This window comes from Lytechinus variegatus, chromosome 11, assembly GCF_018143015.1.
Source record: "Lytechinus variegatus isolate NC3 chromosome 11, Lvar_3.0, whole genome shotgun sequence".
NCBI classification, from domain to species: domain Eukaryota; kingdom Metazoa; phylum Echinodermata; class Echinoidea; order Temnopleuroida; family Toxopneustidae; genus Lytechinus; species Lytechinus variegatus.
In genome coordinates, this window is record NC_054750.1 from 18,086,919 (window position 1) to 18,113,289 (window position 26,371).

General features: G+C 37.0%; 2 protein-coding genes across 6 annotated transcripts in view; one reads left to right on the forward strand and one right to left on the reverse strand.

Annotated features, from left to right (window-relative positions):
• The window catches only part of LOC121423659 (peroxiredoxin-1-like), a 34,610-nt gene extending 25,595 nt beyond the window's left edge, over window positions 1–9,015 (forward strand). The window contains exons 4-7 of the mRNA XM_041619075.1: window positions 410–526; window positions 2,661–2,783; window positions 4,105–4,235; window positions 6,854–9,015. Coding sequence (XP_041475009.1) covers window positions 410–526; window positions 2,661–2,783; window positions 4,105–4,235; window positions 6,854–6,936 — 454 coding nt within the window. The 3' untranslated portion in view covers window positions 6,937–9,015. The remainder of the gene's footprint in view (window positions 1–409; window positions 527–2,660; window positions 2,784–4,104; window positions 4,236–6,853) is intronic.
• A 5,283-nt stretch (window positions 9,016–14,298) lies between these two features.
• Window positions 14,299–26,242, reverse strand: LOC121423720. 5 transcript variants are annotated; one of them, XM_041619154.1, is made up of 10 exons: window positions 26,145–26,242; window positions 24,056–24,304; window positions 22,320–22,504; window positions 21,501–21,568; window positions 21,137–21,232; window positions 20,116–20,391; window positions 19,408–19,567; window positions 18,291–18,495; window positions 17,707–17,880; window positions 14,299–16,325 (listed from the first exon to the last, which is right to left on the reverse strand). In XM_041619154.1, exons 2-10 carry the CDS (start codon window positions 24,131–24,133, stop codon window positions 14,814–14,816), a joined length of 2,754 nt encoding a protein of 917 aa, XP_041475088.1. In that variant the 5' UTR covers window positions 24,134–24,304; window positions 26,145–26,242; the 3' UTR covers window positions 14,299–14,813. The 5 variants fall into 5 exon arrangements, with proteins under 5 accessions (XP_041475088.1, XP_041475089.1, XP_041475090.1 ...); XM_041619155.1 differs by lacking the exon at window positions 26,145–26,242 and adding an exon at window positions 25,930–26,131; XM_041619156.1 differs by lacking the exon at window positions 26,145–26,242 and adding an exon at window positions 25,808–26,131 and having other exon boundaries at window positions 18,291–18,492.
• Window positions 26,243–26,371: the final 129 nt, after the last annotated feature.

The window sequence follows — 26,371 nt, forward strand, 5'->3', positions numbered from 1 at the left end:
GATTTCATGAGAAAGTCTGTAAAACCAGGCTTAATTGTCAGTATACACTGTATCATTGAGGATCTAGATACAGTTACATAAACTGAACTTTGTGAAATCTTGAAATCTACGCTGAAAAATGTTCACACTGAAGATCGCCAACACAGACAGGCACACGTGGGACAGTGTATTATTATTGCTGGAATAAAGACCTGACGGAAGTGACTGAATCCCCGCTTATTTTGCTTATTTCTCAGCAATTACACAATTTCTTCCAGAATCCTTTGGCACATATTTTTTATTCATAGAAACAGACACTTGGGTGGTCATTATATTAGATTCTGTAAAAAGTAATTTTGAGATCGTTAACAGAACTGGAATTTATCTTTAATGATTTCTTTGCACATCTCTTCTTTGTTCTTTTCTGCAGCACGTTTGTATGCCCGACTGAGATCCTTGCTTTCAGCGACAGGTCAGATGAATTCAGGAAAATCGGATGTGAGGTCCTCGCTGCATCCTGCGACTCTCACTTCTGTCATTTAGCATGGTGAGTATGCATGATATCTGAATCTACCCAGGCTGTGTCAAGTCTATGCATCACACAAAACAAAGTAAAAGAACATTCTTTAAGGAAAAAAAAATATGTAAGCTCCCCCCCCCCCAAATTAAACACATGAAGGCCTAGTTATCACTGGGGCGGTTGAGATAGGTTCAAACCAAAGTCAGCTAGTGTTAAAATACCCTATCTCTGAAATCGATTGCAATTGAGATTAAGATTGATTTGAGTGTTTTGTAACGCTTTTTAGAGTGATGGGTTTATATGGCCCCTTTAACCCTTATTACAAAGCCCTGTTTAAGATTACAAGTAATTTTGATCTACTTCAATTGTGTTTTCAAATTCTATTCTTTTTTTATGGATAATAAATGTCTCAAGAAAACTGTCCAAGAGTCAAACCATATTTTACTTAATTGGAACAGAAATAATATCACGAAGTTGTGATTTCATTTAGACATTGCTTTGTCAATGCCAAGGGTAGGTGCTAGTTGTAATCAATATTTCATTATCATTTTGAAAAAAATGTACTTGGTGACTTCACACCTGCCTAGTCCATAATTTTTTTTTTATGTCCCTGCAGACGAAGTCCCGATGGGGCATTAAGCGTTTCCTCTTTCTGTCCGTCCGTCTGTCCCCCACTTGGTTTCTGCGCAATATCTCGAAAAATTTTCAATTGATTTAAAGAAAATTTGGTGTGTAGGTAGATGACACCAAAATACAGGCTAAGTTCGAATTTGGAGTCTGCAGGTCAAAGGTCACAGCTCATTATATATGTGAGTTGGTTCAAAGGTCTAAATTTGTTCATTATACATGTATATATGCATCTTGGTTTCTGCATGATATTAAGTTCAGTCATATTAAATGAATTTCTGATCCTGTTAAGCGGGGGTATCTGTGTCATTTTGGATACTTCAAATTTCTAGTTTTCAATTATGGAAGCGTAGTCCCTGTATTGTCCTAAAAATACCTTCAAATTTGCAGGCGTATGGAATTAGGAGAACATTCAGAGGGATTCCTCCAACCAATGTCTAGGGACTTTTGTTTATGAAAGTGAATTGAAAATACAAATGTGCATCCCTATTGGGTATTAAAACAGTTCTGTTGCTGGCTCGTATACCACGAGAACTGAAGGGACAAGGGACTTGACTGCAAAATACATGTAAATTATCAGGTATTTTGAATGCTGAAAAAGTTCTCGGATAACTCACCTTCTGATCAAGTGGGTATGAAAACACATTTTGAAGCCTGAAAAGACCGGTTCTGAGATACTTGCTCAGCGCCAATTGCTCCGCTCTAAATCCCACACAATAATCTAATGACCAACTTCATCCCTAGGTTTGACAATATACCTATCCTAAACCTAACGTAAAACCCTATTGCAACCCTAACCCTACATCGTAGACAAATTAAGCCTGGAGCAATTGTCGTAGGAGCAAATGTCGTGTCTCCGTAGAGACTGCTGTGCATGTAATTAATGGGTATTTTTCCAATACGGGCAGGTGTGAAAATACCTTAACAGGTCTCTGTAGTTACCAGATGGTCCATTGTCACCAGGTACATGTAGACATGTGGTGGAGCTCAAATATTTGCTTTCAGATAGAGACATGCAGTGTCATAGTTGCCTTGCAGTATTGATTTTTACTATTTTTACTATTCGGTGCCTTCAGTTTTTCAACTTTAAAAAGCCTATTAACTTTTATTTAAAGTTCTAAACAAAAAGATAGAAAGAACTATGACATTTTAACCGAAATCTATTTATTTTAAGATTCTAAGAAAAGTTGAGTTATTGAGATAATTATGGCTACTTACATGCAGTAGATCTTATTTTCACTACTGAAAATATGTTTTGGGCATAATTCCCCCCCACCTTCAATCAGCAGAACAATTTGTACAAAAATAAAAAAAAATTAATAGATTACAAAATTTAAAAAAAAGGACAGGAAAGAAGAAATTTAGCCCATGGGCCAGGCCTGGCTCACAGAATTCTAAAATTGTATCATATCTTCCATCAAAGGCAAGTTATGTGCATTGAACTGCCTTTCACATTCACTTCAAGACAGTTCCCTCAAAGTCACCTTAATGTTGTTATTTGATTTTTCTCATGTTTCTTTATCATTTTATTCAGGACTAATACTTCAAAGAAGATGGGTGGAGTTGGTGAACTCAAGATCCCCCTTCTCTCTGATATGAATGGTGCCATTGCCAGAGACTATGGAATCATGCTTGAGAAGGAGGGAGTCTCACTCAGGTATGTATTGCGTGGAGCATTGTGGCCCAGTGGATTAGTCTCCGGACTCTGAAACAGAGGGTCGTGGGTTTGAATCCCAACCATGGCGTGATTTCCTTCAGCAAGAAATTGATCCACAATGTGCTGCACTCAACCCAGGTGAGGTAAATGGGTACCTGGCAGGAATTTATTCCTTGAAACGCAGCGCGCGTAACAGCTGCACTGCTAAAGCCAGGGTAATTATGCTGCATATATACTGTAGAGCGCTTAGAGACTTCTGACAAAATAAGTATTAAGCGCTATATAAGCAAGTATAATTATAGGCACTAGTGAATGGGCGGGGGGGGGGGGGGTGGGGTTGGGGGTGGCACTAGACCCCAGAAAGAACTATGAGCAAGGGGAAAAATAGAAAACAGAAAGAAAAGGGAAGGAAATGGGTGATATATCATTTTTCTGAACAATGTGTCAAAATCTATCATATAATTAGATGTTCATTTTTAAAGGGCAACAATTTTGCTTGATTGCTTTGGTCGCTTTTGACATTTTAGAAAAATGGCTGATTTTTATGCTTCGTGACGCCAGACCCCAGAAAGAACTATGAGCAAGGGGAAAAGTAGAAAACAGAAAGAAAAGGGAAGGAAATGGGTGATATATCATTTTTCTGAACATTGTGTCAAAATCTCTTATAAAATTAGATTTTCATTTTCAAATTAGGGCAACAATTTTGCTTGATTGCTTTGCTTGCATGTGACATTTTAGAAAAATGGCCGATTTGTATGCTCGGTGATCCTATGGATCCACAGTACAATCAAGCACTATTGAGGAGGTGCGATAGCTCAGTCGGTAGATCAAGAGTTTTGTATTTTGGTGACCTGGGTTCGATTCACACGTGGTGCGCAAGTGCCCTTTGGTAAGGCATTTAATTCCTTATTAATAGGTCCCTTGGAAAGGACCTAAATTACAGTAGCTGCAGTAAAACACTGATTTCGTGAGAAAGTCTGTAAAACCAAGGTCAAGTATTACGGTACTATATCATCGTCGATATAGATCTGGTACAGTTACATAAACTGCACTTTGTGAAATCATAAAATCTAAGCTGAAAAACAATCACACTGAAGATCGCCAACACAGATAGGCACATGTGGGACGTATTATATTGCTGGAAAAAAGACCTGATGGAAGTGCCCGAATCCACGCTTTTGTTTGCGTACTGCTTTCATAGCAGTCAGGTAAAATAATCACTACCAAATTACCTAATCTCTATGCCTTGTGTAAGAGACCCCCTCCCTTTTCCCCTGGATGCATTATGTCATGGTTTTTACCCTATCGCCTTTTATTACAGAGGCCTGTTTATCATTGACGATAAGGGCATCCTGCGTCAGATTACAATCAACGATCTCCCGGTCGGTCGCTCTGTTGATGAGGTTCTTCGTCTGGTCCAAGCTTTCCAGTTCACGGACAAACACGGAGAAGGTAAGGACAAAGGAACAACAGAGGGGGCCATTTCACATCAGATTTATCTTTGTATTTCATCGTCTGATTGATGTTTTTTAAAGGACAAGTCCACCCCAACAGAAAGTTGATTTGAATAAAAAGAGAAAAATCCAACAAGCATAACACTGAAAATTTCATCAAAATCGGATGTAAAGTAAGAAAGTTATGACATTTTAAAATTGCGCTTACTTTCACAAAACAGTAATATGCATCCTGGCTGGTATGCAATTGAGGAGACCTAGACGTCATCCACTCACTATTTCTTTTCTTTTTTTTCATAAAGAAATATTTTATTTTTCTCATTGTCAAGTGATACAATGATTAATTCCTCCCTGAACATGTGAAATTATCATTAATACAATATGGTTCAGTCAAGATGGTCCTTATTGTCAAATCTATGAAAAGTAAAATATTGTTCAATTCAAACAATATAAAACAAAAGAAATAGTGAGTGATGGACATCATGGACTGACTCACCTAGTTGTGCATTTAACTGTTTTGTGAAAAATAAGCGAAACTTTAAAATGTCATAACTTTCTTATTTTACGTCCGATTTTGATGAAATTTTCAGCACTATGCTAGTTTGATATTTCTGTTTATTCAAGTGAGCATTTTTCTGGGGTAGACTTGACCTTTAAGCATTTTTATTGGAATGTAGTTAAAAATCCATCTTTGTGAAGCATCTTTGAGGAAAAATAGAAAAGAAAATAGATCTCTTTTCTTTTATCTCATAGCAGTAACAAAAAAAGTTTTCAGGTTCAAAATTTGAAATTTAGAGTAAAATTATTTGATTTTCGTACATTCACTGTAAAAACACCAGAAATTTATTTGTGAGCATTTTCACATTTTGTTCACCCATGTTGTCAAGTTAGCAGCAGTTTAGTAAATCTGTCACAAGAGACACAAAGGATGATGATTAGTGACTGCAATTTTCAACAACATATTAAAGACCGTATGTTGTTTTCCATGGAGAAGCAATCATGATCTATAAACAGAGTTAGAGTTGTTATTCTGTTATTCCAGAAAATATGCCATATTGCATCATAATTAGTAAAAAACTATGCAGTGCAAAAGATTTTTTTTATTCCAACAAAGTAAACAGAAAATTACAGACAAATTGAAATATATTTAAGAAAGAATGTGTTGATCTATAGAAAGAGAGAGAAAAAAAGAAAGCAGGACTGAAGAGTACATGCAGTTTATGTGCCAATGATGTATATGCTGTGTGTTATGGGTCAAAAGAAGCAGTATAGTTTTTCATGGCATTTTTTTTTTGTCTTAAATCAAATTCTTATTTTTTTCTTGTTTGTTTCCTGTGGAAGCCATCAACACATTGACTTGTTGGTCATGTTGAATTGAAGGGCTTCAGCATCAAAGCATAATTAGTGAAAAAATATTAATGAGAATATGTAGTTAATCATGGAAAGGGGACAGGATATTTTGGATGGTTTCTTGTTCAAAACAAGAAAAAGAGGCTGTTTCATGGTTCCACTTTTTTTCTTTTGCATCCAATCTTTTTATTATTTACAATTCAGAGGCAATTATTTTTTTTGTGTCTGATGTCATTCCTGTTGGCTTGAAGAGTTTCATGTTGAGATCATAATTTCAACTTATTATTTAAAAAAAAACAATTTCATGTTGAGATCATAATTTCAACTTATTATTTAAAAAAAAACCAATATGTTGTGAAAATCAAGGTATATCAAGGCTCCTTTTTCAAAAAAAAAAAAAAAGAAGAACATATTTTTCATGGCAGTCAAGTCCTTTTTCTGTTTTTTTCTTTTTTTTTTGGGGGGGGGGGATGATGAAAGATAATTCATGATTTCTGTGAAGTTATTTTTACACATTTCAAGGCTCAATTGTTTATGTGTAATTTTATTCAGATTAAGGGATAAAAAAAATTAAAGTTGCTGAATTGATTGAATTAATGTTCTGAATTAATTAAAGTAATAAACCAGATTATTTCAAACTGGAAAAGATGCAATTAGTCTGATGAGCTTTGCATTATATTTATTTCTTTGAGACAAAAATATGAACTAATGATGAAAAAATAATTAGTTTTAAATATATTTCACAAGAGTCATTGATGATAGAGACATCAAGATTTTTTCTGATGATTTCTTTTTCGAGGGGGGGGTGATGGAAGTTTAATGAATTATTTCTGCAAAGGAACTTTACACATTTCAAGGCTCTATTGTTTACATCATAGTTACGTTTGATGTCTAGTTGCTGAAGTTATCTTAAATTAGATTTTTTTTCCAAGCTAAGAAAGATGCAATTGGTTTAATGAGCTTTGTGTGATGTCTTTCAAGACAAATATCTAAAGAATAATAAAAAAAAAAAACCCTTCACATGTAGTGTAATAACCCGTGACTGACAAAAGTTTGAAGTTAGCAAGACATTCTATGCTCTTTATTGTTCAAATCAAGATATTTTATTTCTAGAATGACGAGTTTCAAATATATTAAGTTCAAAACAAATTTGCGTTCTCTCATTATTTTGTTGGTAGAAATGAATCTTTCTCAGTGTGGCCATTATCAATAGGGATATCTAATCAGGGCTTTTTTCCCCCTTTCATTTTGTTTCTTTTCTTTCAGTTTGTCCTGCCGGTTGGAAACCTGGTGATGATACTATCAAGCCTGATGTCAAAGAGAGCAAGGAGTTCTTTGGAAAGAAATAATTCAGCAATCCCCATTCCCCCTCTTTTTTTCTCCTTCCAACCACACCCCTATTATTACAATGGTTTCATCCATTCTCTGTAACAATGTTTGACATACTCGACCAAAATACATTTGATAAAGGGTTTGCAGAATATTTTGTTGCTGCCTTCACATCGATCATCTGATGGAGTAAATTGTTGTGTACTCTGAATATGTCACATATGAAGTATATTTAGTAATTGCATGACTAAATAACACAAAATCCTGATATTGATTTGTAATAAGAAGGAAATCACACTAAAATCCTGAAAATAAAACTTTTGGATGTCCTAACTAAAAAATATTATGAATGCATACACGCAAGTCAATCTCTGAGATGTTAGAGAGAATGGGAGACTCCATTGTTATTGTAGGGGAGTGAATGCATTCACTGTGCTTTCTACAGAGCACAGTTGAATAATGGAAGTTGGACAAGTCAAGAAAATACTAAAGCATTATTTAGAGACAAATATACACCTTGGAATTCTAAGAAATTATTTGGGCAAGTATTGTAAATTTTGGGTAAATTTCATTGTGAGGAAAGTGTGAATCTGTGTCGACATTTGATCGTGTTCTTATTGCGAACAAAATCTGGCATAAACCAGCTTGTGTATTGGTTGTAGATGAAGACTGGTGTACTATAATTCATTGCAATGGAAAGTTGTTTTTTGTGTCTTAAAAAAAAAATCGAGTTTAGAAAGTTAATTTGTATACTTGGTGTTCTAAGTCATCGAGCAGTATTGTTTTAATTTGTGAGTTTTGTTTTCTTCTTCAAGTGAGCTTTTAGTAAAACAAAAACATCATTGAAGTTCCTCAATCTACTATGTGTAGGAATGCATGTTTGAATTGTACTATTTTGTTTGTATAGCTAAGCTTAATATTTTATTTATGTGCTGATATGTGTCATATGTTGCCCTTGACTGAATATTTGATATCAGAAAAACAAGAGGTTATATACTACGAAAGAAGAAAAACAGCAGCTCTGAAAATTTTGTATTCCAGCCATTTTATGTGTTGACTTGTACAATCCCATTTTTACCTCGTATTCCTCTTGTGTTAGGAATTAAAGCCCATCAGACTTTTTTTTATTTAATCCAGGACATTAAAATGCTCCTTGTATACAATTATGTCCAATACTTTATTCTCTTTAATATTTTTAATGAAATATAATATATCAAAACCATAACAGAATACTGTACTTTGACATGAAATGTCTGCATTTACATACATGTACATGTATCTACGGTATGTATATGTATCTACGGTATGTTCAAACAACACTAAAGCAATTCCAAGAAAGTATATTGTCAAAGATAGCTTGTAGGTATTTTTGTCTCTATTTTACTACACATGTACCTCAATCCTTGTAACCGCATATATGTGTTAAGTCAATGAGCTTATGTGTGCCAGGTATCAGTTCTATGCATGTTGGAAATTATTGTTAATATCTTTTATGTTTCAAGGACAATTGTGACTCTCAAACTTAGAACTGAGAGAGAAAACCTGTTGGAACTGTAAACGCTTTGAGAAAATAAGTTCTGATATGCTGTATAAACTGCATCTTTAGTGCAGGAATCCCACAAGTATTTTTTTTAATTTCCTCACAATCTCACTTAAATGAAGCAGTGGTGAATGCAGAAAGGCGGCTGTCAAGGACGTACTGCTCAAGATACATTGTGCCTTGAAAGCACAATTTTATTATGGTTTTTATCAAAAGATAATGTAGATTATGAAGAAAGATCTTCCCTTATTCTAAACCCTTCAAAAATTAGCTTTCTAAAGCACACAACCAATTCATGAGCACACAATTTTTAAGTTCCCCATGAATTTGCCTGTATTCATCATGCATACACTGTATTATGGTACTATAAAGAACATCTTTATTTGGTTGAAGTTTTACAGATTAGAAATGTGCCATGTGGGATGCAGCTAACATATCATTAACCTTGGTGTTTCGAAAGTACTTTTTGTACTCATGGTCTCTGATGTTTTAGCCTACATCGTTGAAAGAGAAAAGTTCCCATGCATAATATGTGTGTGAAAGAATAAATGTTTGATTAGCAACTTAGAAAAGCTATTTTTGTTGATTTTTTTAAAATGATTACTTGCTTGTTTTGATATCTGTGCATGTTGACCTTGAGCTGTTTCTTAAAGTGTTCCATCAAGTCATGCTTAAGATTATGAGTGGTAATTGATGGTATCTATGATGATGATGATGATAATGGTGATGGTAATGATGGTGCTGTTGATGATGGTGGTGTTGGTGGTGATGATGATGATGATGTCGATGATGATGATGGTGGTGTGGTGATGATGATGGTGGTGGTGGTGATGGTGATGATGATAATGGTGGTGGTGATGATGATGGTGATGATGATGGTGTGGTGATGATGATGGTGGTGATGATGATGGTGTGGTGATGATGATGGTGGTGGTGGTGATGGTGATGATGATAATGGTGGTGGTGGTGGTGATGATGATGGTGTGATGATGATGGTGGTGATGATGATGATGATGATGATAATGGTGATGGTAATGATGGTGCTGTTGATGATGGTGGTGTTGGTGGTGATGATGATGATGATGTCGATGATGATGATGGTGGTGTGGTGATGATGATGGTGGTGGTGGTGATGGTGATGATAATGGTGGTGGTGGTGGTGATGATGATGGTGATGATGATGGTGTGGTGATGATGATGGTGGTGATGATGATGGTGGTGGTGATGGTGATGATAATGGTGGTGGTGGTGGTGATGATGATGGTGATGATGATGGTGTGGTGATGATGATGGTGGTGATGATGATGGTGGTGGTGATGGTGGTGGTGGTGATGACGATGATGATGATGATAATGGTGATGGTAATGATGGTCCTGCTGATGGTGTTGGTGGTGGTGATGATTGTGATGATGATGGTGATGATAAAATTGGAAGTTGATAGTGACAATGATGAATGATGATTAGTGATTATGTTAACGATTGTGATAATTATGACACCTGCTGGGGATGGCGATCTATCTTATTTTTTATGGTAGTGGTGATAATGGTAATGACTTGATGGTTGTGATGGTTATGGTGGTGCCTTAGGGACGATGATTACTATAATTTATTATTCTGGTGTCGATGATGACAAAGATGATTTTGGTGATAGTGGCAATGATGGTGGTGGTGAAAAGAATGAAAGTGATAATTGTTTAGGATGTCTTGTAACATTTTCCAAATTCATAATTTTGTGCCATATTCTCGTCCAAATTAGTTCCCACTATTTATCTATAATCAAAGAGAAACATAGTTTATCTATCACCATGTACCACCCTTTCATTTTGACAAGGGAAATAATAAATGTTTCTCAGAAAATGCCAAGTATAAAAAGTAACCTTTTCCCAACTCTACTCTCCCATTTGGATTCAATTAAATTTGTTACGGAAATAATTACCTGTATTGGAAATCTGAAGATCAAGTGGTGGTGATGTTTTTACGTGATTGCTATTACATGTAAAGAGAAAGCATGAATGCTTGTAAGCAAGCAACCAGAGGACAGATGGCTCAAAGTCCTCTCCGAGAGACCTGGTAATTAGGATAAATGCCTTACCAAAGCGCACCAAGTGGGAATCGGACCCGAATCAGTGGAATCCAATACCACTGCTCTACCAACTGAGCTATCACCCCTCCAAGTCAAACTAAATACCTCCCCTCACCACAGCTCAATCATTATCTTCATAACATACTGATCTAAAGACCCTATCACAAACACCATAATGAGTCATCAGGACTGGATGTAAAATAATCAAGTTTCAACATTCAAACCTTTTTGCTTCTTTTACATGCTCATTGGTGTTAAGATACCCCCCTTCCTTCTTTCAAACTCCCTATGTCAAGCTACCCCTTTTCTTCTCACCAGCTTGTCTTCTTTCTTGCTTCCTCTACCCCACACCTCCCCCCATCTTTTAATCTCATTTTCTCTTCCCCCTCTCTCTCATTTTCTCTCTCACACTCCAAATCTGTTACACTGCCAATGTACTACATCTCTTATGGTTGTATTGTACCAATATTCATCAATGTCGATGATCATATACATTTAATTTATGTATTGCTATTTCTTGTCTGCCATTTTATATATGTATATACATTGTTGTTTATTGTGCAGGGCCCTCAGTGATAGCAGTTTGTCATCTGAAGTGTCTACCCTGTTCCAAGAAAACTGGAAATGAATAAGCCAATGAGAGTAGATGATGTCGCACATTCACATATTCTATATTATATTGGTACGAAATAAAAAAAATAATAATTAAACAAAATTTCTCCAATAATGTAAAACTGAGCTTGATTCCACATGGCATACTTATCAAAATAAATATATTTTTTGTGATTAATAATGAAGACCTTATTTATCCTCAAATTAATAACAAAATGGAACATTTCATTCAATTAGAAATAAAAGGAATAGTGAGCTCATTCGCACTCGGGAAAAGATGTGCAGACAATTGATTTGTGAAAATATGAGATAATTTTTAAATTATAAATATTTCTTATTTCACATCAGATTTCGATGAAATTTTCAGTGCTATTTGTTCAGATCGACTTGATGTTGGAATGGACTTGGCCCATAACTTATGTTTGTATCAAAAAATCTCTTAATGTTTGTAATTATGTAATGAATTGCTTGCTTCAAGTTAAAGGGTCACAAATATTTAATTTCATAGCAAACTGAAGAAAAAGAAAGCAGACACGATATAGATACAAAATGAATAATGCTCATAGCATTTTAATGAAAATAAACATTCCATTGAATTGCAATGGATATTTAAATAGATTGTTTTCTTCAAATTTACAATTAATCTTTACATTAGAAATTGTGAATACATACTTGCATAATTTGTGAAAAAGCGCTTTAGATATAAAATAGGGAATTAAAAATTAATTTTATAAAACGGGGAGAGGGGAAATTCATAAGATTTTGACGTACCTACTTTTCTCATAGTTGAATTAAATGATGCACAGCAAAGATGAAATTATATTTTGATTCCCAAGGCTGTTTTATGAAGTTCTTTGTCAATTGATTATAGCTGTTACATGTTTTTGGGTGCTAAAACAGATTATAAAACATTTCAAACTCTAATATTTGATAAATTTGATGTTAAGTATATTGGAGACTCATCTAACTTTCCAATCTTATAAAAAAGTGATGACTCTCTGTAAAAATTCATATTTTACATTTGAGGAAATCAAGATCTCCCTCTCTGGTTTTTATCTTTCTTTAAAATAGGCCCTCCAAACTCTTATCTAAAAGTTAAAAAAAAATTATACCCTGGAATTTTCAGCCACTTACACCCTTGAGAAATTCTTATTTTGGTGGGGATCATGATACCGCCCCCTTAAAAAAATGTAAAATTGCAAAATACATCCACTTAAACATTTAAAATTAGACATTAATTTCATAACAAAATTATTTTTAAGGACAAATACATAGGCCTAATCATGTAATGTAGTTCTTCGCTGGACGCTGGCATAGCCATAAGCACTTTTGAAAAGAATTCTCATCAGTAATAAATAAAACAAGATATTCATGGATTAAAATGTTGTTCTCCACAATCGTTGAATGCAAAGTTTACTCTTTGTCAAAAATTCTGTTAGAGACAAAACATTCAGTCTTAAAGATAGGGGTATCTAATTTAGGACAGGAAGACATCCGGGCAAAAAGTAAAGCCACATGTCAATTTCCAAACAGCTATATGGTACAGCACCTTTGATGGTGGGAGCCATTGGCAAATCAACAAATTTTATGATCATGATCCACATCATTGATATTTCTGTCAAAAACATTCAAAAATGCAGACAACACATCTGCTGAAATAAGTGAGTTTTGAGGGACGATTGGGAGACTGAAATAGATATAAAGCAGATGGATAATTCAATGACATAGAATATTACTTGTACTCCAGTTTGTTCAAATGAGTGTATGTACAATTCACTTCATATATAAATTTACAAGATTAAAAAAAATCAATGATTTACTGTACATGTATATGATATATTTCATCAAAATGGACGGATTTCATTAGCACTGCAATTTTTGGTCTTTGATATAATGTCATCACATGAGGTACACCTAATAACAATCAACACAAATATACCCATCATCATTAATCAAACAGAAAATGCAATTTTAAGAGCAGGATTGTTGTTTTCTGAGCAATGGCATACACAGTATCATCATATCAAGCAATATCAGGGATGAGTTAAGATTGTAAAAAATGGAAAACTGCTTGTTTCTGATAGAATGAAAGGAATACTGAATTTCTACCGACTGGGGCCGTTTCATAAAGCTATTCATAAGTTAAGAACAACTTAAGGAACGACTGGTGATCCTTTCTTACACGCTAAACCATCGCCAATGAATATATCTTATACCATAAAAAAAGGATCACCAGTCGTGCGTAAAGTCGCTCTTAACTTACTAAAAGCTTTATGAAACACCCACCTAGTGGGTTATTTCATAAGGCTGTTTGTAAGTTATGACTTTACGCAACTGGTGATCCTTTTTTGTGCCAAATGATGTATCCCTGTGACTTAGAACCTAAGAACATGTCCCAGTTATGTGTATATTTACAAACAGCTTCATGAAAACACCAATCTGAACTTTAGAGATGAAAAAGAAGTCACTATCTGGGGGCCCTTTCATAAGGAGTTACAACTGTTGTAACTTTGCCATTATGGCAACTACCATGGTAGCCTTGATTTTGACTGGCTGATGAGCCCCGTTGCCATGGTAGTTGCCATTATGGAAAAGTTACAACAGTTGCAACTCTTTATGAAATGGGGCCCATCTTACAAAGAGTTGCGATTGATCTGATCAATCGCAACTATGGAAAGCCAGGAAAGTCAACTAATAAAAAACATGTTTGTTCAAAATTTGTTCTAGATACGAATGTATATCCATAAATTCATTGATTTCTTGGCAATTTGGTGTGTTCTCGTTTGTTTACAAAGACATTTCATAAATTTCCTGTAGAAAAATTATGACACTGATGGGTTTCCATAGAGTTACGATTGATTGGATCAATCTCTTTGTAAGACGGGGGCCCAGAAGTGACAAATATTCACTGTTGGCCCTGCACCATGCCTGAGAGCACCCAACAGCTAGACCACATGGGTGGGGTGGCCTGGCATAGCAGCATGGAGACCAAGTCTGTGCAAGTACCTAATATAGATCAACCAAAACTATGGAAAGCCAACAATGCCAACAGGTAAAATGCATATTTTGTTCAAAATATTTTCAGATTATGATATATATACTCGTACATTCATCATTTTCTTGACAACAAAGCATAGAGCTATGGTATACAAAAAAAAATTATGACGCTGATGGATTTCCATATGGTTGAGATTGATTGGATCAATCACAACTCTTTGTAAGACAGGACCCTAATGAATGAATGACTAATTGGCTTATAAAGCTATGACCATTGCTATCCGATCGAGAGGATTGCAATTATGATTGAATTGGCAGCAGAATCAGTGATTTGTGAGTTACTAAACTGCCTTCAAAATGAAATATTTGCATTTCCTACATTAGAAAACATATCACCCCCCCCACCAAAAATGGATCAATACAAAGCATAATACATGTAACTCTGGTGAACACCTTTCGTGGGTAAAATGCATTAAAATAGCAGTTTCTTCTCCATTCCATTTCCTTTTCCTCATTTAAATCTAAACTGCCCCTGTCTGAAAATGGATACTTTGTGAACTGTTTTAATAGACAAAGGTTCAACCAATATAAAAAGATGAGTTCATACAGATCAAATGTTCTTAACAATGTACAAAGCATAAAATAGGAAACAAGAAACCATCCCTTCAAACAGCAGGTGCTGGAGATTTCATCTCCCGCAGATCCTGTTCCGTTTCAGCTTGTGACTTCTGCAAGTCTGCCTTAATCTTGGCTCTCAGTTCGTTCAGCTCTTCAGCAGCCTCTCCCGACATCTTACCGGAGGCGGTCAGATCTGGGCGGTTGTCAGCATGAACAAACTCTCCCGAGTGAAGACTGCCCTCCGCTGACCCAGGGTGATGAGGATCCCTTGGGGTGGAGATTGGCGAGGTGTATGGTACAAATGGCTCGTCGACTTCGTCGGAGAACTTGACGGTGCGCTTCTTGCCGGCAGAGCGAGGGGGCGTGATCCCAAGGGAATCAAGACCATCGTGTCTGTTGATGACGATCTCTTTGGATGGTGTAGGCGAGCTTACTTCAGTGACTCCAGGGCCATGATCACCACTCTCTGCTACCTGGCCACCCTCATCGAAGGACGATTCCTTCCAATCTTCCTCACCCAAAGATGCTCTGCGGAATGAAGACGTTGAGGACAGAGGATCCATGTCAGAGAGAGAGTTTCTATCGGAGTCAGTTGGAGTCATCGGGGCTGTCGGAATATTGATGACAGAGTGATCAGCCGAGACATGAGACATTGCAGAGAGGGCAGCAGACATGACACGCTTGGCTTCAGGAGAACAGGTGCACTTGGTGCCGTCTTCATGATAGTGGGCTTTCTCTTGGTGAGGATCTCCCCGATGCACATTCATACTGTCTACTGATCCTCCTTCATCCATGCTACTTATGGAGGGATCTCTGTTTCCAAACTGTCCCTGGGTAAAGTCTGAGATCTGTGCTATCATTCCTACATCACGATCCTGGCCATCACCTGGTTTCAAGATCTGTTGCGAGATCTTGATGTACTCAGCATCACCTTCTTGTGGACCTGTACTGATGCTGGACACCTTGGTACGAGGAAGGTGCCCTGGTCTGGCCAGGTTGGGTCTTGGACTGTGGGCATTTCTTGGGGTCACCTTCTGGTCAAACGAGTACTTAATCCTGCTGGAGGCACTAGACAGTGCCCTCTGTGAGCCAGCAGATCTGGCTCCTAGTCTCTGACTGGTACTGTCTATAGGTGGTTGTATCCTTTGTGATCCTGCAGATCGGATCATGCTTCTAGGAGGTGCCGTCAACTGTGCATCGTTTGAACGAGCTTGTCTCATACCAGGCATCGCACTTGCAACTTGCCGGACGTATGGCTTCTCCGCACGAGAGCTTATCTGCGTTACACCTATAATATCTGTCGATCCCTGGGGTCTAGCTGATGCAGGCTTCTCTACAGTAAGTCCTGATGCTTCACTTTCCTTGCCAATGCTGCATATGGATGCTGCCTCCCGCACATCCTCAGCAACCCTTCTAGGACTGACACTTTCCAAGATTGCATCATCCTCTTCATTGTCTTCCGAGTCTGCTTCCATACTGACCGATCTTAGTTTCTCCTTCAGAAGGTTCTCATAGTCAGCATCGGTTAGTTCTCTGTACTCGCTATCAGCTCTATCAATCTGTGTTCAAGAAAATGCAAAAATATGAATCAGCGAGTTTTACTCCTAATTTTTTCATTTCTCTCTCTAAATAAAGCCTGAAGAAATTGTCACCAGAGCAAATTTTGTTTCCCCAGTCAGGAAGGTTTTAAATCCTCTCAAATGATGTCTCAGATACAGCGGAATGTTCTAATTTATTGCCTAAATATCAAGTATTGTCTTAGAAGTTTTCCTTCATCGGATATTTCATTGTTAAAGTGCACAATGGGATTAGATCCACTTGGTCGGACTCCACTTCGTTAAATGAAAATTTGGTACATGTACAGTTTATCAAATCATATAAGCTATTAAAGTTGTGTTAGACCCCTGGGGAGCCACTTCCATTCACGAGTGGACACCATGCGCGACCATGAGATCTCAAAAAGCACCCTAAACACGTATTTTCCATATTCTGAAAATGCACCCCTTAACAAGTATTGGCGTGTGAAGCTCTACCCTTAACAAGTATTGGAAACAAAACGATACTATTGGCAAGTATTCCCTGAATTGGACCCCTAACCAAGTACAGCGATATTAACATGTGACATCGGACGTCGGTTTTACCTTTACCAACATCATTGGGTTTAGTACAGCCCAACTCGTGCAAATCGTACTCTGAACACGTAGTGTTTACTCCTGGGGCAAAAAACACATCCTTTATAAAAAAAATTCAGTCTTGATTTTTTATACCCTTAACACGTAGCTTTCCTAGCGAAATAGATACCTTTTTTCATTATTTTACTGTTTTTGACACCCTCATTACGCTACGTACGTACCCTAACTTGAAAAAGACATCCTTTATACATGTTTTTTGGGTTGCCCATTGTATCCACTCGTCAATGTAAGTGGCCCCCCCCTCCCCCGGTTAGACCAAGTGGATGTAAGATGTCTACTTTCAATTTGGTCTACAGTAAAGCACTAAATAAATGCCAAATTCCACATGGTCTAATCCAAATTTGCCTACAACCAGTTTGTTTATTAATCATATAGTCTAATTATATTGACTTCAATTTCCAGTTAGTTTATATCCATTTTGTGCAATATGCAATTGGTCTCTACAAATGTTTTAAGAACCAAATTTCACAACACGTAGACGACATGGAAATGACATCATCTTTGAATTATACTACATTGCAATTAAACCAAGTTGTATTAAACTACCAGGTAAGTGATGGTTAGACCAAACAGTAATTAACTTAAGTGACAGTAGACCATGATGTTTTACCCATGATAGTGTTAGATGATCCGAGAATTGAACCATCTGCTAATAGACCAACAGGGGTTTGCCATAATGATAGATGATCTGATAATTTGACTATAATATTGTGGACCAAGTGATTTCAAGCCACTCTAGCATTCATACCTGATCAATGGTGACATGGGTGATCCTGTTATTGAGGCTCTGAGCTCCGTCGATGCCGATCTTAGATCTGCTCTGTTGGTTGATGCGGTACTTGCCAAGCTTGATGCCGCGCTGTGGTTTGCTGCCGTCCTTCATCAGGGGATGAAACACCACAGGATGACGTTCTGAGAGGTCCTACAGACAAAAACAAATCCAGAGCATTTTATGAATAGACGTTTCAGTGATCTCACTGACTAATGTTATAAGCTACTGAAATCCTTGCATATGGTTGGCCGAGTGCAAATTAATGGGTAAAAATCAATGAACATCTGAGAATATGACTGTTGGTTGGTATCCCTTTTTCCCTCAAAAGAGTGGACAAGAGAGAGAAAAAAAGGAAGAGAGAAAGACAGAGTTAGAGCGAGAGAGAACAGGAAAGCAAGAGAGAGAAAAAGAGTAATGAAGAGAGAAAGACAGACAGAGTTCGAGCAAGAGATAAGAAGTGCAGAAGAGAGCAAAAGAAAGATAGAGCAAAGAGAGGAAAGGGAAAGAAGGAGAGAGGGGAGGGGAGAGAGGAGCACAGAAGGTTTTCTTGTTCAACTTACAGGTTTTGCAGGTGGAGTGCTTGCTTCAATCAATTCCATGACCTTGACATTAGGCTTAGCAACTTGTTCTGTCCAGGATAGCGGTACCAGGTCCTCGGCTGCTCTGGTCCTGACCTTCCCTTCAGTCTCTTTCTGGAACGGCACTGGACTTGGCGCCCTCGCCCGAGCTTCCCGAAAGATGTCTTCCACCGTCTGGTCCTTGCTGCTAGAAGAACGTGGATGAATAAGATCAAAATATGAACAAACCTGAAATAATGTCTATCGTGGGATTTGGGGATTATTTGATCAATATAGAATAAAAAAAAATAACCAAAAACAACAACAGCAACAACAACAAAATAACATTACCGCCACGCAGAACTCCCAAAGCAAATAAAAATGGTATGTACGACAGTGGTAATAATTAGATAGACAGCATTTCATACAGGAGTATGTAGTTAATTTACAAAGACACATGGGGAAATGATATCAAAAGAGGAACTGAGAGTTGCCAACATATTTGTTCTGAATTCTGAATGGTTAAGGCTCACCAATATGGGCCAGTTGTACTGCCAACAGAACAGTCTATTAGACAGGACCACACTACACTGATCCTGTCTGTCTAGTCCATTCTTATTTTCAGATACGCTAGACTACACAGAATACAATAAACAATAGAGTAGTAAAAACCATCGTAAATAATGCTAATGGATTCTCACTTTATTATCCATCAATAGCAGTCAAGTTTTAGAAAAGTATAAAAACCCTTTTAAAATCAAAATGAGAATAACAAAATTTCAAGGATGAAAATAGCTGACTATATGTTGAATGTAATGAGAACTATCACAACCATGCACAACATTGCAAAAATATAAAATATGAAGGCCCTAACTTAGGTGATGTTACACCCGAAATCGAATTCCTTCAATTTAAATGAACTCTGCAAAAAAGAGCTCCCTGAAAAACTCCACTAAATGTCAAAACCTGAAAAAGTAAAAATTTTCAGATACATTGTTTTGCCATGTGACGGCCGTGAGGGTGTCTGAACAGCGTGGTAGCCAATGTAATATGGTACTTATAAGAGAAAGAGACAGACTGACAGACAGAAAGAGAGTGAGAGTTCAAAGGTCAAACTCACGTTGTATCTGGGTCATTCTTCCACTTCTTAACCCTGAGGCTGTCTGACTGCAGGGTGCCGTTGACTCCAACCCGCACCTTGTTGCCTTTCTTAAGTTGAGTTGCTACGCTGGCTCCTACTCGGCTCTCGATGCTGTAGAATTCATCCTTGGGTACCTTGCCTGTCATAGCAATGAAATAAGAATTCAACTTGTGAATAAGTTCAGTGCAATGTTTTCATTTTCTTTTTCAAAGAGCAAATTACTACTACTACTACTACTTCTACTACTACTACTACTACTACTACTACTACTACTACTACCTTTACTTCTACTACCTTTACTACTACTACTACAACAACTAATTATATTACTACTGCAACTACTATTCAATTTAATTAAATTAAATTTTATTTGGCAAATTAAAACAATCAAGTTACAAAATAAACAAATACATAAGAATGAGCCAGGACCTCTGTAAAAGCATCCTGTGCTTATATTTGAGGCCCTAAATGACAAATAAGAAATACAATAATGCAGTACTTGCCACTACTACCACTACTATTAATTCTACTACTATTACTGCTGCTGCTGCTATTACTCTTACTATCAATGTGATTATTCTAATTAAAAAAATCTAAAGAAAGTTTTTCACAAGTGGAATTGCCACACTCTCTCGCTCTACCGACCCTGCACCTTTCTCTTCCATTATCACTTCCCTAGTTTCTCACCTGTAAAGGCTTCTATGACCCCTTCCGACTCCTCGTTTTCTCCAGCGAAGCTCAGCCACTGTCCCGCGAACGAGTCATACCGCTTCAGGTTCTGACTATGAGCCTTGCGCGCCTTCTCGCGTTGTTTCTTATCATCCTCCTCCCACCACTCTCGTATCTCCTGGGTAACGCTCTTGAAGCCCATGTTCTTGATGGAACCGTCTGGTTTCATCTTGACCAGCATGAATCCTGATGGGTGGGGAGGCTTCCGGGACGGGGTGCGCTGATTCCGGTTCCCTGGTTTGAGAGTAACATAAAATATATCAAATATGTATTGAATGGAGGGTATCTCTAACTACAAATTTTAGCCATTAATACGAGGAGCCTGTTTCATAAAGGACTTACAACTGTTGTAACTTTGCCATTATGGCAACTACCATTAGGCCAACTACCATGGTAACATAGCTCAGCAGCCAATCAAAATCCAGCTTTCCAAGGCAATTGCCATAATTGTAAAGCAACTATAGTTGTAGCTCTTTATGAAACGGGCCCCTGATGATTTTAGATTGAATCTTTCACCCAATTTAAGTTCTATGATAATAATAGGCATTTATATAGCGCCATCTATCTAGAAATATTCTATTCCAAGGCGCACAAGAAAAGAAAGAATGAGAAAGTTTGGATGAGTGTCAAAGTGCCAATAACTAATACTGTTAGAAAAGATAAGATTTCAGTTTGGATTTAAAGGTCTCCGGTGATTGTATAATTCTTAAATTTAATGGCAAATTATTCCAGAGAGAAGGTGCTGAGGCAGAGAAAGCCTGCGCACCATATGCTACACCTGTCTTGGGAGTCTTAAGAAGTTGCTGGTGTGATGATCTCAGGCTTCTAGCTGGTGCATACGCTCTTTCATTTTATTTGACAATGAATTGAGTGCTTTACAATGAATAATCTTTAGTTTAAATCTACCAAAACTAAATACACACTTTTAAAAAGAGATAAGATATTGTAATGTGTCCTAAGGTTAACTTTGATCATTTACCTGTTGTGTGAGGTCTGCTGTTGTTATTGTTGATTCTATTATTGACCTGAGGCTGCAGATCATGTAAAGAGTCAGGGGCAGTCTGAGGTCGATTGTCTGTGTGAAAGAAAAACAGAGAAAATTAATAAAAGTGCAAAATTCAATGAAAAGCTAAAACTTAATGGAAATACTTTTTTCTTCAATAAATCTAATTGAAGCCAGGGCAGTGCCTGGACATTTCTTAAAGTATTTTTGTAAACCATTATCTTCTGTTTTATATTTTATTTACATCCCTTTCCTATTGTCTTAGAGCAAAAAAGGGGGTTAATCATTCATACAGTAAATTGTTAAATGAAAACCATGTAAAAAAATGATTAATATTTACCTAAACTGCTGTATGGTCTATTCTCCACAGAAGACTCTGGGCGGCTCCATGCATCCAATGTTGATGCCCTAATACACGATCAAAACAAATATAAGTGATATTTAAAATGAACAGACTGTATGATAGCTAAAGCTCCATGTAAATCAGTCACTTGAAATCAATACTGCCATCTATGTTCAGGGGAATGTTTCATATAGCAAGCTTCTTGTTTGTGATTTTCACTGAAAAATACTTAAAACCAATTAGATACCTTTCATATTGAAGCCATGGTGACTGATGGGGGGCCATTTTGGACCTTTTGAAGAGGGTAGGAAGCTCTAAATAGCAATCAGACCCCCCCCCCCCCCGATTATCGTGTCACTAAAAAGTCCACAATAGAATAAGAGACATTGATTTACTAAATCCATCCAAAAGTATTAAGTCTGTTTTGTCATGTTTTTGGTTTCCTTTGTTTTGTTTGCACCTGCACTCAGCGAATGTCATTGTGGTTTTTCCTTTGTATTCTTTCCAGGGGTGCCAAAGACAAATGGCTCCAGCGGAGGGAAAAAGTTCGTGAGCCTGCCTGGAAATTTCATGGGCCAGCTTTGACATTTGTTATTTTATTCATTTATTTACTTATAATTCATTCATTCGTTTGTTTGTTCATTCATCCATTATTTTTTTGGAGGGGGTGGGTGGGAGCTAAATTGCCCTGAGGACCAGTCCAAGTCTATATTTAACAATAAAATCTAAAAAGGCTGATTCAGCCTTCAGTCTTTGAAAGCGTGAAAACAAATAGCTCAACACATGTAGTTTTTTTTCTGTTGGCAACCAAAATACCTGAATGTCTTCTGGTAAGTGTTCCTGATCTGCTGGCTCTGATCTGAGATGATGGCGTTGGCGGACTTGGTGTTGATGGCCCTCGTTTCAGGGAAGTCCAGATTGATCAGCGAACCCATCACACTTGACGTCTGCTGAGGCGCATGGTAACGGTACTTCCCGTTCACGTCGCCGAGGCTGCGTTTCTGAGGATAAAAAAAAAATTATGTAAAGCATTTCTACATGTGGGTACATGTATAAAAACTATTGAAAAATTGTCATGAACATGTATAGGCAGGTTGAAGTTCTAACGTAACTTGGATAAATATAACGGGCGTATACTTATATCTACATCTTTTTAACATCAAGAAAAAATATGTATAATTGAAAGAAGATTTGAACATAACACAGTCAGAATATGCAATATATGCATGAATGCATGGTGAAAGCAGCCATAACTCTCATTACAGCACATTTAAACACATATTCCAGATGTTATACAAATGTTGTACAACATATTGAAGCAGAACCAGCATTTTCATCTACAATTAACTATAAACTAAGTTTGCAGAAACATTACAATATACCAGACCTGAATACAGATATTGATCTTTTTTTAAACCTCCAATAATGATTTTTTTTTCAACAACAATAGCAGCAAGTCATCTGACAAGAAAATTTTCAATCTTAAAAAGAAACAAGGAAAGAAACCACAGTAATCAGTTGAACGCACACAGAGAATGGATAGAGGCTCTTTGCATGTCACTTTGCTTCAAACTTTGAAAGGCTTGTTAGATGCTATTATTTTCTTACATAAGATTTCTTTGAATGTAACACAACTGTTTGTCCCTGTATACAAACAAGATTCAGCCACAATTTTTCTCCGATATACACTGATGAAGGGCACACTTTGCTTGGTCTATAAACCATTTGGCATAATCAATTATTGAAATCTACACATAGTCTAATTTCATTTTATCTACCACAACCATTTCGTCTATTACTTGCAAGGACCATACATTAAGTTTTCCCACATCAAAATTCAAGGATTAGAATATCGAGTATTATATGATTTTGAATATAAGATTAATTAAGAAACCTTTCTGTATAGATGATCTGCTCAAGGAGATTACTTATCCTTAATCCCTGTTAGTGGTCTTTAAATATAAAGACTCTTTTATAGAGGCCTATATGTTTCACTGTACCTTACTACATGTATCTTGCCTGACAACACCATCAATTTTACTTTATTTGGGTCCATCTCCACTTTATTTTCATCAGTATTTTCAACTCAATATAGTGATATTGACTAATAGAACATAGTACAAGAAGCTTATAATTTCAAATAAAGAGGAAATTCCTAAGTGTAGTGCAAATCCTTTGGTTAATAATAGCAAAATTTGAAGTTAATTTGCATTCAGTTGCAAATCAACTCTCTTGAAACTTCCTATTCCATTTCTTTTTGGAGCTTACTAGTAAGTTGGTCACATTTGCTCAACGGCGGCCGTACAGCGAGTTGAAAACAGCCATTTTATCAATTTTAATTCAAACCATCTCTATGCAATTGGTACAAAAAATGTTAAAATGGCTGTTTTCGACTCGCCGTACGGCTGCCGTAGAGCAAATGTCACCAAGGTAATACCGGTACTGTTTTCTTGATTCTCAATGGAACCATGGATCCTACATTGAGGTTTCTTGCAATGCCTCACACCAAATGTCATCAGTTTTACCACATCAAATAATGTACTCATACAAACCTTTCCATGTTTCCGGATGAGCTGCCTGTTCTTCAAATTGACATAATCATACACAAAGAGACTTTTATCCTCCATCATTTTTTTGTCAGGTTAGTCCATTTTTAAACACGCGAACTGATGAGGGTGATCCATTTTTCTAGACTAGGACATGACCCAGTTCTTTATTTCTCAGCCAGAATGTGGCATCTTTTTGCCATTAAGTTTACAGGAGGAAGGAATGTTCAGTCCTGAGATGACAAGCCCAACTTCCTGTGAATGTGAAGGGGTAAAAAAAACATTTTTATCAATATCATACATGTAGGCCTAATTTCAAATTTGGAGACTACATTGACAGATACAGACAGAGGTTAGCTAAGGAGTATTACATCTTTCACAAAATGAAAAATCAAAGTGAAACAATAGGCCTGACCCTTGAACTGCTTTGTTATTGTAATAATTATTTATAATCATAAATTTTAGTATTTGTTAAATAATAATTTCTATCTATAAATTGTTCTTCAAACTGCATTTTGTAACATCACTAATCGAAGGTACGTCATAACGAAGCGGTTCAAAGGTCAGGCCTATTGTATTTGCTTTGTTGACAAACGGATCGAGGGATCTACACGAGATCAGTCTGGTAAAAAACCTCTCATTTTTGCCATTTGTAGTGAAATAATTTTCATCTCTTTATACACATTAGGCGTACAAAGGTTTATAAATAAATAAAATTCAACTGTACAAACCGATTTCACCCTGTAAATGTGGATTTCCTAGGGAAATCCATCCGGGTATGTAGGTGTCTCTTATGGCTGTAATCCTGTATGGACCAAGTTTCAAGGCTCCATGATGAAAGTATATGTCAAAATATTAAAAAATATCATCATGGAGTCCTCAAGGCTAAGTCAAACATATATATACTCTCCACAATGGGGTAGAATGGGGTCGCAATAGCACTCCAAATAAAAGGGTAAAATTACCTCGAATATATGGATGAAGGTCTATCGTGACACAGAATCCTGACATCGAGGCACAAATTTGACCCTCAAAAAAGGGAAAAGTTAGACGTCTATGTCGCGTTCGCTTTGGTATCGATCGGCCATTTTGTTTTCAATTTTGACAGGAGAACGAACAAGACAGAACTTTTCCTTTTTTGAGGGTCCAGTTTGTGCCTCGATATCAGGATTCTGTAACCCTATAGACCTTCATCACCACATATTCGAGGTATTAGTGCATAATTTATTTTTCCCCTATTATTTGGAGTGCTAATTGTGACCCCATTCTACCCCATTTTGGAAAGTATATGTTTCACTAGTCATGCTAGTAATTACACTGACAAGTCCTGGGCTCCGGCCTGCAAAATCTGGCAGGAGCTCCTTGGGTTAGGCCTAGCCAGGGGAACCATTTTTTGTTCAATCTGAAAATGACTGCCCAAGCCAAGTTTTTTTCATAGAAAATCATAGGGCCTACCGGTATATTTCGTTCACATTTTCATGAGATATTTGGCACACTCTAAACTCACAATGACGTATTTATCAACTGAAATTGAAACTAGTGTGAAATAAAAAGAAATTCATGTTAAAATCTTAACTCAAATTGTCAGGTGCGCAGACTTGGAAAACCATCATAAAAATTCATTGGATCAGATTGATTCATACATTTATCTACTAAGTTACGCTTAGGCCTATGTTAAACTATTTTTTTTTAGTGTTACAATTACATGTTACAAATGTTAGTGTTGCACTTCAGAGGCTGGCCTGTAAACTTACCTACCTTACTCGTTTTACTTGCTAACTTGGGAGAGTTAGATCAGATAATCCACCATCATGATCATGACAAAATACAAGGTCTCATATCCATGACTACCATCCACTTTTTATTGCTAAGTTTCTCACCGTAGTTTCTTCTCACTCAAGTTGCATTTTTACTCTTGCTAGCATACCGACGGGCTGGTCGTTCTGAACTTTGACCAGAGAGGGTTTGTGTCCTGGGTTGTGTGGGTACGGTAGCTATACGAATATGTACATGTATTCTTCCATCGAACAATATAACTTACAGACTACGCTACACAATAGAGGATTCTAAATTCGACAAGCACCGGCATACTTACGAGCTTACGGTAGACAGTCGAAGTCTAGTCGGGCATACATAGATCCGCTGGAAGCGAGCTTTGTTGTTGTCACGTCAACGCCAAGCTGCACAGTGGATGTACAGCGCCATGTTGCACCCGTTAATTGCATATCGCGGGGCGATTTCATTCGTAAGAGGGGTGTCTTTTTACTTTGTAAAAGAAAGTCGAATAGTCGTAATGTTGACAGATGGGGGGGGGGGGGGTAC